The sequence below is a fragment of the Mustela putorius genome, unplaced genomic scaffold (assembly GCF_011764305.1).
Source record: "Mustela putorius furo isolate JIRA1106 unplaced genomic scaffold, ASM1176430v1.1 tig00003972_pilon_pilon_pilon, whole genome shotgun sequence".
NCBI classification, from domain to species: Eukaryota; Metazoa; Chordata; class Mammalia; order Carnivora; family Mustelidae; genus Mustela; species Mustela putorius.
The window spans coordinates 19,062,496-19,074,895 of NW_025422115.1; the positions used below are offsets into that span (position 1 = coordinate 19,062,496).

At 39.5% G+C, this 12,400-nt stretch overlaps 1 protein-coding gene across 8 annotated transcripts in view; it reads right to left on the reverse strand.

The window, feature by feature from the left end:
- The window catches only part of NEO1 (neogenin 1), a 235,064-nt gene that overhangs the window by 59,693 nt on the left and 162,971 nt on the right, over positions 1-12,400 (reverse strand). For 5 of the 8 annotated variants that reach the window (XM_045070802.1, XM_045070801.1, XM_045070806.1 and 2 more), the window contains exon 8: positions 2,652-2,871. In XM_045070802.1, the coding sequence (XP_044926737.1) occupies positions 2,652-2,871 (220 nt within the window). The remainder of the gene's footprint in view (positions 1-2,651; positions 2,872-12,400) is intronic. The other 3 variants (XM_045070805.1, XM_045070807.1, XM_045070803.1) reach the window with 1 other exon arrangement.

Below are 12,400 nucleotides of genomic sequence, written 5' to 3' on the forward strand. Positions count from 1 at the left end.
TGATGGACGTGTGCATTAAGAAGGTAAAAAAAAAATCTGCCAAATCACTTTCTCCAAGGGCTACTCTTATATTGCCACCAAAAGCCAAGAGCGGATTTCTTCCCATTATTTGAACTTGCTTAACACTAGATATTATCAACTTAAAATTTCTGCAGCCTTAAAAGTAAAGAAGTTTCACTTTTTGTATCTCCCAGACCATGAGCAACAGAAAAAACCTTTTTTAACTTTAATGGGTTTTCCATTAACCTCTGCTAATCAATCTATTTGTACCACTCACCTCTTGGGACATTGTCTTTTTCTTATGATTTGTAGGTGCTCTTTATATAGACTAGATAGCAGCACAATGTTTTATAAATGTTACAAACTTTTTCCCAGCTCATCACTTGATAGCTTTTGTTTATGATATTTTATCACGTGAAATTTTACACTGCTATGTAATAAACTTTGTCGATCTCTCCTGTTGTGGCTTCTGGATTTCCTGTCTTCTGTTAAAAGGCTTTTCACACTCAAGTGATAAAACAGTTTCTGCATTTTCTTCTAATACATTTATGAGCCTTACAATCTCTTAATCTGCCTATAATTTATTGCTATATATAAGACAGAGATATAACTTCCATTCTTTCCACAAAATGGAGTTAATTATCTCAACATGATTTCTTGAATAAGCTATTATTTTTCCATTGATTGAAATGAATTTATTCATTTAACAAGTAATTATTTAGTCCTACTATATGCTAGGCCCTGTTCCAGGTGCCGGTGATACTCTATTGAATAAGACAGACATAAGAAATAGGTTAATTAAAAGAGAAGACTGCAGAGTGTTAAAGCATTGTGAAAACAAAATAAAAGCCAAACAAAACAAAACAGAAAACCACCCAGAACAGGGTGATGTGACAGCAGTAGTCTTCGGGTAAATGTTTAATAACCAGCCCTGGTTTGTAATACTTGTCCCAGTAAATACTCATGCCATGCCCTGTTTTGAGCTACCATGTTGTCATCGGGTCTGTAAAATTTCCTGAAACTTTAAAAACTGGCTTGGGAACAAACTGGCTCCAGAACACCACTGTGTGATAGGACTGAAGGGGGCTAAGTTGGGGAGGGGTCTTCAAGGAAGGCCTATGGATGTGTAATCTGAAAAAGACAGATGCAAAGCTAAAAACAGTTGTTTGTGAGGGAAATACATTTCTGATAGAAGGAACAGCAAAGGCAAAGGAACCGGAGTGGAAAGAAGTTTGTTAATCTGAGGAATTACTAGGTGTTCTTTCCTTCTGTGAAATACTACAGAATTAGCAGTGCGATATGAAAGATTACTGGAGACATTTTAACACAGATGCCATTTGGGAGTAATGTCTTGCCTTTCTGTGTCTAGAACTATGTTTCTTTATCTTTATAACTCCCAAGACATCTGGTACAATGTTCAGAAAAAAACATTGTTCTGTGAGTAGCTCCATCTATCTGGCTCAAATGAGGTCACACAGACTTCTCAAGAGGGTTAAATCAAGTGGTTTTGATGGAGGTTCCGATCCTTGTGGAACTCGACAGTCTAGTTATTAAATACAAAGCTTATCAGATGTAAGCACCCTGAGAGAGACACAAGCTTTATTTCATGCTCAAGGGCCCTAACCAAAACAGGTATTTTAGCTTTCTTATTTTGGTCTGAAGAAATCTACTTGGCAATGCTAAGAATACATAGCGTGTGGCAAGTTTCTCCTGAAGGTTTTATAATTGGGTTGGGAAAACAACACAAATACACATAAAATAGCAGAAGAGTAACAACTTATGGCAGTAAGAGATCATGTGTTATCATAATTAAGTGCCAATATTAGTGGCATGAACACATAAAGAGAAAGGCTGTATCTGCTGAGAAAGGTAGAGAAAAATGTGTGCGGGCGTCCTGGGGCTTAATCTGGGCCACAAACTGACTTCAGCTGGGAAGGGGTGAAGTGACTGAGAGAACACACTGGGAGAAAGACAGCACACAGGACAGGAATCAGACAAGTTCATCAGAAAGGGAAGTAAAGTGGGAGGAGAGAGGTGGAAGGCTGGACAGACACCACAAAGCTGGGTGATGAGTAAAGCGACCTGGGGATTCTGGACAATGTCCGGTAAGCAATGAAGAAGCAATGTGAGCTCCTGAAAGAGGTGGAGATGGAGAGGAACTTAATGAAAATGCAGTTAAAGAAATAAGCTACTATCACTCTTGTGTCATCCAGGAGACTCTCCGGCGAGCTCAGTGGCCCACATCCACATATGGGCGCAGGCATTTATGATTACTGCTCTAAGTTAAGTCCACCTCAATTTCCAGAATCTGAATGTTCTAAGTATAAACCACATCCTAGTGGCTGTGCTGACCAAACCGTATGAAAAGAGAGGAGCCTAGTTATATACCAATACTTCCATCTAAACATCTCTATCTATACCACACCCGCACCCCAAGTTGTTCCAGAGACGCAGGAGAGAATGAATACCAGGACTTCGGTCTGATTGGGATAAATTTTAATGACCTAAAATTGGGAAATATGCATCTTTGTGATCATTTTTTTCTGGACCAAAAACTGGTACAGATTCTGCACAAAAGAAGCCAGGGTGAGCATGACTGGCCTGGGATTGACCAAAACGCAACCAACCGACTCCGGAATATGGACACTTACCTAGCAATCCCCTCCTTGGTGTAGAAGACAGAGTAGGTAAGGTTGTCTCCATGAGGATCTGATGCAGGTGTGCGCCACGTCAATTTGATGAAGCGGGTAGAGACCAGGGAGGCCACGAGATCCCGAGGAGCTGAAGGCAGTGGTCCCGTTGTGGCTGGTGCTAGATGGTCAGTAGTGGCACTGGTCAGTGAAGTGGGAGGTAATGTTGGGATGGCAACATCTTGTCATGTGCAAACATTGGGGAATATGAAGGGCAAACCACGACGGTTTTAAAAAAGAGAACAGAAAAAACAAAAAACAAAAAAGAAATAAACAAAACCACGATGGGAAATAAAATAAAATGAATGAACATAAAAAAGGCCATTAAACTGAAGGCTAACATGCAGGCCGGGGTTAACTACTGAAAACTAATGGGCACTATTCAGATACATCACTGTAGAGCAAGTGGACTTTCTGGTCACTATCATGGTTGTGAGCAGGGGACAGGGAGGGTGACGGCTGAGAATAAAACATCTCACAGAAGGACACAGCAGTGACCAAGTAATTTTCTTTAATTCCGAAAGCAGCACGCAACATCTATTAAGCTTTGCACATAGAAGTCTCCCCTGTGAGAACACCTCAGTACTTTCAGCTACTTGATCAAATACGGAATAACATGTGCAGTCTGGATGACTTTGCTTTGGACACGGGCCCAGGCTGTCATGACCTCCCTGCAGAGCCGGTGTCTTCAGCTCTGCGGGAGACACAGGAGCCACATCTTTAACTTTATCTCGTATTAAACCCTGTTCTCTGTAATTCGGCAAGACCAAGGCAAGTCTGACAACCTTCCTCAAGTCACTAATATTTCATTTGCTACTTTTTCAAGCTTAACCACAAAAACATAAAAACATGAATCAAGAATTCCAAAACCACAGTACTTCTAGGAAGCTGATCTGTTCGATACAGTGCTCCCTGCAGTATATACTAGCATGGCCTGCAGACTCAGGAAGCGGATGGAGATGAAGCGGCGGGAGGTCAAAGCCCGGCTCATCAGAAGTCTCCGTTTGTACACTTGCAGTAATGGGTAACTGTGTTACTCCGTAAGGAAGTCCACTCTGCTGCTGGACACTTCGGATTTTCTCAGTACTGAACCCAGAATCTCCTGCATCTTGGGGCCAGAGAGTAGAAGTATAATCTCACAATTTTTAAAAAATATTTTATTTATTTATTTGTGAGAGAGAGAGAGAGAGAGGAAGAGAGCATGCTAGCACAGACAGAGTGGTAGGCAGAGGCAGAGGGAGAAGCAGGCTCCCCACCGAGCAAGGAGCCTGATGCGGGACTCCATCCCAGGACGCTGGGATCATGACCTGAGCTGAAGGCAGCCGCTTAACCAACTGAGCCACCCAGGCGTCCCTAATCTCACAATTTTTAACTAAAGGAGTTCGAATAAGTTGTGTGATAACCTTAATAGGAAAATTAGTAGAAGAGAGGCAGAGAGGAAAACATGAAAATTATGGACCTAATTTTCAGTGAAACTGTAGGTCAATAACCTCCGGGAAAGGCCTGTGAACTGAGGGGATCTAAAGTGAGGCAGTCCACTAACTCTGCCAGACCAAGTAAGTTCTCTAAGGGAGTACAGAGAGGATCAAGCTCAAGTCGTTACTTCAGTGGGGGAGGGGCAAGAGTCATCCAACAGCTACAGTTTCTACATGGCACTCTGGCTCTTCATGTGGATGCCCCGAATCCTAACAACAATTCTATGAAAAAAGCAGTCATTTTATTTCTGTCCTCTATGTAGAGACTGACATTTAAAAGAGCTAAATCGCTCATCCTAGGTCACAGACAGTAAATGACAGACTGTTAAAATCAACACTGGTTTTCAGTTCCTGAGGCCTCTGTGTTTAGCCAACACGAGTTCTACTCAGGCGGTGCCACAGTGGGCAACTCACTCACTCTCTCTTTTCCTCTCCTCATGAGAAAGTACACTAAAGAATACAGAGTGCCATCAGAATATAAGACTATGAAGTCCTGGAAGACACAAGTCCACACTCCACTGACCCAAGTGTCCATGTTGTAAGGAAGTTACATGTGAATGGCCAGTAAGGTCTCATGCTTATTCCTGATGCTTCGACAGATGTGTTGCTTCAGAGAAAATACCTCCTTCACAGCTTTCAGAGTTCTTTTTCATCAATGATGTCGGTAATTCACACAGCAGCCGCATGAGGTAGGGTGGGAACGACAGGATTGGAGGCGGGGGTGAAGGTTAGAAAGGAATCAATGACTCCCAGGTTTCTGGCTTGGGAGAACCTGTGGTTGGTTGGCGGTGTCACTCATGGAGAACCGCAACATTAAAAGAGACTAGAGACTGACGGAGAGATGGCAAATTTGGTTCTGAACATGCTGGATCCAGAGTAATGGTCCAAAAAATGTGTGAGAAGCCACTGGAAATATGAATCTCTGATTATAAAATTAAGTCACTAAAAACCCTTAGAGGGAAACGGTTCAAAGAGTAGCCTTAACACAGTCCTGCTTTTTTGCCTCATTTGTGTGCCTATCCAGAAACACACTAAGGAAAAGCCACTTCCAAGTCTGACCTGACTTACTAAGCTAGGTGTTTCCCACCTCTCTGCTGGCTGGAGTGGAGAGGAAATTCGTTAACGTGAGAGGCAGTATAGCATACTGAGAAAAGCCCAGGATTTCAAGCACAAAGACCCTGTGTTCAAAACTTGACTCTGCCACTTCCTAATAACATGAAGCTGGGCAAGTCACTTAGTCTCTCTGATCTCAGTTACCTTGTGTATGAACTGGAAACACTCCCTAACCACATCCCGGGCTGATGGGAACCACATGAACATCAGTAAGAAAAGGAAGCACTAGGTACACATTATCACCACAATTCGCTCGAATGGATGAAAAAGAGAAGAAGGTAAGTATAAAGGCAACCAGAGGGGAATGTAAGCAGGAAGGACCAGGGGACAGACGTAATGGGTGATAATCGTCAGACAGGGAAACTTTAGTTAGCCTACGGACCTAGAGCATACATCTATAAGTTCTCAGAGGCACTCCCATGTGTATTTTTCATGTTCATGATGAATCACGCTAACCTATAAGCTCCTTGAGGACAAAATCTGTACCTGCCTCCTCTTGGCATCACTTATTTTTTTTAATTTTTTATTTATTTATCTGACAGACAGAGATCACAAGTAGACAGAGAGGCAGAGAGAGAGGAGGAAGCAGGCTCCCTGCTGAGCAGAGAGCCCGATGTGGGGCTCGATCCCAGGAACCTGGGATCATGACCTGAGCCGAAGGCAGAGGCTTTAACCCACCGAGCCACCCAGGCGCCCCATCTTGGCATCACTTATTGTGCCTATGTATACCCTACATAATCAACAAATGTGTATTTATTGAATTAATAAGTGGAAGAAAATTCAGAGAGAATGTTGGTGCAATGGAGACCAGTGTTGCTAGAATATCATCATACACGATATTTTAATCTTTCTAGTTGATTCAAAGCACATATAAATAACTATATAATTATGTTATATAATCATTTGCTTTGCAAGTATCTTTTATCAGTTATACCTAGAATAAAAGTATTAATAATGCCAGGTCATCGTAAATGATTCCTAATTAACTATGGGAAAAATGCATGTCCATTCTGGTCCTAGTGTTTTACACCCACTTTCCCCAAGTTGGTTCTTTTTCTGCTGTTCCAGGTTCTAGTTGGGCGGGTAAGGGAAGTCTCATGTGACCCCAGAGAATCAAACACACAGTCACCAGGATCAACAGCAAATGATACAGATTGGGACTTCAGACTTCTAGCATGACCATTTGAGGATGTCAACAGATGTTCTTCCCCAAAACAACTACAAGGCTGGACAAAACTGTCAAAGACTGGAAACTGGCCAAAGGCATACAACAAACCAAGAAGTATTTATTTGTGAAAATTACTGCAGTTCAAGTAAAAACAGCAAGTGGGTGCCATTCCGGCCTGCAGCTGCTCCAAGCTCCCCAGCTCTGCGGGAGCAGTTGTCAACACAGCAGAGCAGGCCCTGGAAGCTGGTGGTCCTGCCGTGGCTGTCAGAGGGCTCACTGATGTGAGTATGGTCAGTCGGAGTGTAATCTCAGTGGCAAGGGAATAGGAAGGGCCAGGGTCTCTGCCAGCTGGAGGCTGTGATCTTCTGGAGCACAGTGGGCGACAGATTGGCAGGATTTAAGAGGGAGTCTGGGAAAGTGAAGAACACTAAGAGGGCTCAAAGGTCATAAGGACGTGCAGCAGAGCCAGCAGTAGGTCCTGGGGACCCACATATCTCTGGCCAGCAGAACCTATGTGTGTATTGAGAGGACCAGTGAGGGAGCCCCACAGAAAACAAAAGCTGAGGCAGACTAAAAAACAACCTCCAGTTTGAACGCATGCCCTGAACCACACCAGATCCATCAGCTCAGAATAGAAGGCTACTGGCTTGAGGGGTCTGAGCACAACTTCTGATCTTTGGCTAAACACTAATCCATATAGACACAAGGGTTACCCCTAAAAGCCAGGCTTAAGGATAAAAACAAAACAATTAAAAAAAAATAAGGAGAAACATCAGTGTTGCAGTGTGGGGAAGATGGATGTCAAGGATTTAGTCCAAGCCAGCTTAGTCCACAACAAGATAAAAACAGCTCTGGGGAGGGGAGGAGGAGTCAGAACCCACAGCTGCTACAATACGCTATCCCAAATATCCAATATTCAACAAAAAATGAAGACACATACAAAGAAACGAAGTGTGGCCTATACTCAGAGGCTAATGTAAAAAATACAGTCAATACAGAAGGTCTCAGGGGGTCTCTGGATATTAGATTTAACAAAGTCTTCAAAGCAACTGTTAAAAATATGTTCCAGGAACTAAAGAAAACTGTCAGGAAACACACAGGTCTGCGATTACCTTACTGATGAGCTAACAAGACAGGCTATTATGTGTCACGGGCACTGGCAGAAACACAAGTCTTGCATCAGAGACAAAACTTTATTACTCAAGGCAACAGCAATAGCTAGAGTTTCTTGTTTGTTTTCATCAGCTCCCATGCCCCACAAGCTGCACAAAGGCAAAGCGAAGGCCCCGGATGGATGTGTACTCATGCAGCAGGTTGCTACAGGAGAAGACCCCTGAGCTTGAAGAATCCACCACTTCCACAGCAAGCCACAAAGAAGAGGCCTGCAGTGGATATCTAATTTCGTTCTGTTGTGATCAGGCACACACATTGTATGGCTGCAGTCTTTTAAAATTTCCTGAGACTTGTTTTACATCCCAGCATATGGTCTATGCTGGAGATTGTTTTGTATGTGCTTGAAAAAAACCTGTATCTGTAGTTGATGGGTGGGGATTCTAGAGTATCAGTCAGGGCAAAGTGGTTGTTAGAGTTAAGTCTTCTATACTCTTAACTTTTTCTAATTGTTTGAATTCATTTTTGAGAGAATATTAAAATTTCCAATTATTATCACTAAATTGTGTATCTTTTCTTTGAACATATCAATTATAAATTACATATACATCTAATAACATATACATATACATCTAATAACAGAGCCCCAAAATACACAAGTTCAAAGAAATATGGGGAGACCCCTAGTTTTTGGAAATTAAACAATTCACTTCTTTATTAACCCAAGGATCAAAGAAGAAATCACAAGAAAAATTAAAAAAAAAAATCTTTAGGGGCACCTGGATGGCTCAGCGGGTTTAGCCTCTGCCTTCGGCTCAGGTCATGATCCCAGGGTCCTGGGATCAAGCCCCACATTGGGCTCTCTGCTCAGCAGGGAGGCTGATTCCCCCTCTCTCTCTGCCTGCCTCTCTACCTACTTGTGATCTCTGTCCAATAAATAAACAAAATCTTTTTAAAAAAAACTTTAACTGAATGAAAATAAAAACACAACAAATTCAAAATTATGGGATGCAGCTGAAGCCATGCCTAAAGGGAAATTTAATACCTTTATTTAAAAAGAAGCTTCACATGTATTACCCAATCTTTTACTTAGTGAAGAGTGTGTAGATCTTAAGCATTCTTTTTTTTTTTTAAGATTTATTTATTTATTTGACACAGATTGAGAGAGAGAGATATCACAATCATGATCAGAGCTGAAGGCAGAGGCTTAACCCACTGAGCCACCCAGGTGCCCCGATCTTAAGCATTCTCATAAACACACAAAAAGTAACCCTATAAGGTGATGGGTGTTTTAATTAACCTTTTAACCTGATTGTGGGAATCCTTTCACCATATATACATATATCAAATCATCATGTTGTACACTTTAAATATATTACCATTTATCAATCATACCTCAATAAAGCTGGGAAAAATTAAATTGAATAATATTTTAGCCAATTAAAAAAAAAAGACACAAGAAATTAATAGAACACATAAGTTACCTAAATCAAGAATCAGAGAATGAACAATATGACCAACGATATAGATTGGTAAGTTACAAAGTAAAATTATAAATTTTATAATTATAATTATAAAATTATAAAAATTATAAATTATTTAAGCCAATAAATCAGGTCACTCAGAGGAAATAGAAAAACTCCCAGAAAAAAAATTACCAAACCTACTTACAAAGAAACACAAAATCTGGGTAGATCTATAAAAAATAGAGACATTTGACTAGTAATTAAAAATATTCCTGCACAGGGACACCTGGGTGGCTCAGTTGGTTAAGCGGCTGCCTTTGGCTCAGGTCATGATCCGGGTGTCCTTGGATCAAGTCCTACATCAGGCTCCTTGCTCAGCAGGGAGCCTACTTCTCCCTCTGCCTCTGCCTGCCACTCTGTCTGCCTGTGCTCATTCTCTCTGACAAATAAATAAATAAAATCTTTAAAAAAATATTCCCACACAGACAAGTCCAAGTCCAGACAGCTTCACTGGTAAATGCTATCAAATATTTAAAATAAGAAATAATACTAATCCTTTACAAGTCTTTCAGAAAACAGAAGAGAAACACTTCCAGCTCACTCTGTGAGGCCAATACTACTCTAATATCAAAGTCAAAGAAACTATAGATAAATATCCCTCCTGATCGCAGATACAATAACTCTTAATGAAATACTAGCAAACCATATTTGGTAACACATTAGAAGGGTTATACAACATGACCAAGCAGGATTTATCACAGGAATCCAAGACTAGCTTGATATCCAAAAATCAATATAATATACCACAGTACAGAAAAAAAGAATAACTGATCACTTTAATAGATGCAGAAAAAGCATCTGACAAAATCAAACACCTACATATTCATGATAAAGACTCTCAACATACCAAGAATAGAAACAAAGTTCCCCATCCTGAAAAACATACAGTGAAAATTACACTAAATAGCTAAAAATTAAATACTTTTCCCCTAAGGTTGGATATAAGGCAAGGGTGTCAGTTCTCATTTCTCATATTAATAATCACTGTACTTAAAGTTCTAGCCAGTGCAGGAAAGCAAGAAAAAGAAACAAAGTAAATAAAGATTAGAAAGGAAGAAGGAATATTGTTTTTATTTGTGGATGACCCAATTATATTTGTGTAGAAAACTCTAATCAAAAAAAAAAAAGCTACTAGAATTGATAAGTTTAGTGAGGTCACACAATGCAGTCAATATACAAAAACCAACTCAATGTCTACACACTAGGCGTGAACAACCCAAAAATGGAATTAAGAAAACAATTCCATTCATGATAGCATCAAAAAGAACAAAATATTTAGGAATAAATTTAACAGAAATGTAAGATTCGTACCCTGAAAACTACAACACATTGCTGGAGAGAAATTAAACAACATCTAAATAAAAAATACCTAAATAAAAAGAAGATCTAAATAAATAAATGTTCATGGATTAGACGACAATGCTATTAAGATGACAGCTGCTCCTAAAATGTAATAGAAATGCCAAAGACCTAGAATAGCCAAATCAATTCTGAAAAAGAAAAAAAAAAAAAAAAGGCTGGAAGACTTGCATTACCCAAATTTCAAAACTTATAACAGAGCTCCAGGAATCAAGACAGTCTGGTACTGGCATACAGATAGGCATAAAGATCAATGGAAGAAAACCAAGAGTCCATAAATAAACCCCTAAGTCTGTGGTCACTGGTTTTTGGCCAAGGCGTCAAGAAATTTTAATGTGGGAAGAACAGTCTTTTCAACAACTGGTGCGAGTACAACTATATATCCATATGCAAAGTAATGAACTTAGATCTTTGCTTAGCACCACAAGCAAAAATTAACTCCAAATGCCTCACAGACTTAATGGAAGAATTAAGACTTCTAGAAGAAAATATAGGAGGAAGTCTTCATGTCTTGGGTTAGAAAAACATTCTTAGAGAGGACAACAGAAGCATAAGACATAAAAGAAAAGAACTGATAAACTGCATTCTATTAAAAATAAAAACTTCTGCACTTTAAGAAAAACACAACTAAGTAAATGACAAGACAAGCCACAGACTGGCAGAAAATATTTCTGAATCATACATCTGATAAAGGACTTGAACATGTAATTCAGGACCAGAAGATAAAATGAACTCTTATAAATCAATCAGAACACCACCACAATTTAAAAGTGAGCAAAAAACTCAGACATTTTATCAAAGAAAACATAAGAACAGCTAATAAACTCATGAAGATGAGTGCAACATCATTAGTCATTAAGGAGATGTAAATTAAGACCACAATGACATACTACCACACACTCACTAGAATGGATATAATCAAAAAGGGTTCTGAGTTTTGTACCAACACAGTACTGATAAGTGTTAGTGAGGGCAGTGAGGAACTGGAATCCTCATACGTTTTTGGTGGGAATGTATTAAGTCTTCTAACTGATGAACACAAACTGTCTTTTATTATTTAGATCTTTAATTTCTTTCAAAAATGTTAAGTTTTACACTTCTTTGGTTATTTTACTCCAAAGTGTTTTATTCTTATTGACAGTATCATAAATGAAATTACTTTAATTTTAATCTCAGATCACTCACTGTTAAGTGTACAGAAATACAAATGATTTTTGTATATGGATGCTGACTCTTGCTGAACTCATTTATTAGTTCTAATAGTTTATTTGTGAATTCCTTAAGATTTTCTATACATATAAGGTTATGTCATCTGTGAACAGAAAGTTTTACTAGTAGTTTCTTAAAAAGTTAAACATGGACTTTGCATACAACCCAGGAATTTTACTCCTAGGAATCTACCCAAGAGAAATGAAAACAAATGTCCATACAAAGATTTTTACACAAATGTTCACAGTATCAGTATTCAGAATTTTATTTTATTTATTTATTTTTTTTTTTAAAGATTTTATTTATTTATTTGACAGAGAGAAATCACAAGTAGATGGAGAGGCAGGCAGAGAGAGAGAGAGGGAAGCAGACTCTCTGCTGAGCAGAGAGCCCGATGCGGGACTCGATCCCAGGACTCCGAGATCATGACCTGAGCCGAAGGCAGCGGCTTAACCCACTGAGCCACCCAGGCGCCCCAGTATTCAGAATTTTAAAAACTAGAAACAATCCAAGTGTGCACCCACTGGTAAACAGGTAAACACTATCAGGTATACATCTTTTTTTATTATTATTATGTTCAGTTAGCCAACATATAGTACACCATTCGTTTTTGATGTAGTGTTCAACGATTCATTGAGGTATATCTGAATAAAAGATATTACTCAGCAATAAAAATATAGAAGATACTGATAGATGCCACAATGTGGATGATTTCAAAAATATTACCCTAAATGAAAGAACCAGTTGCAA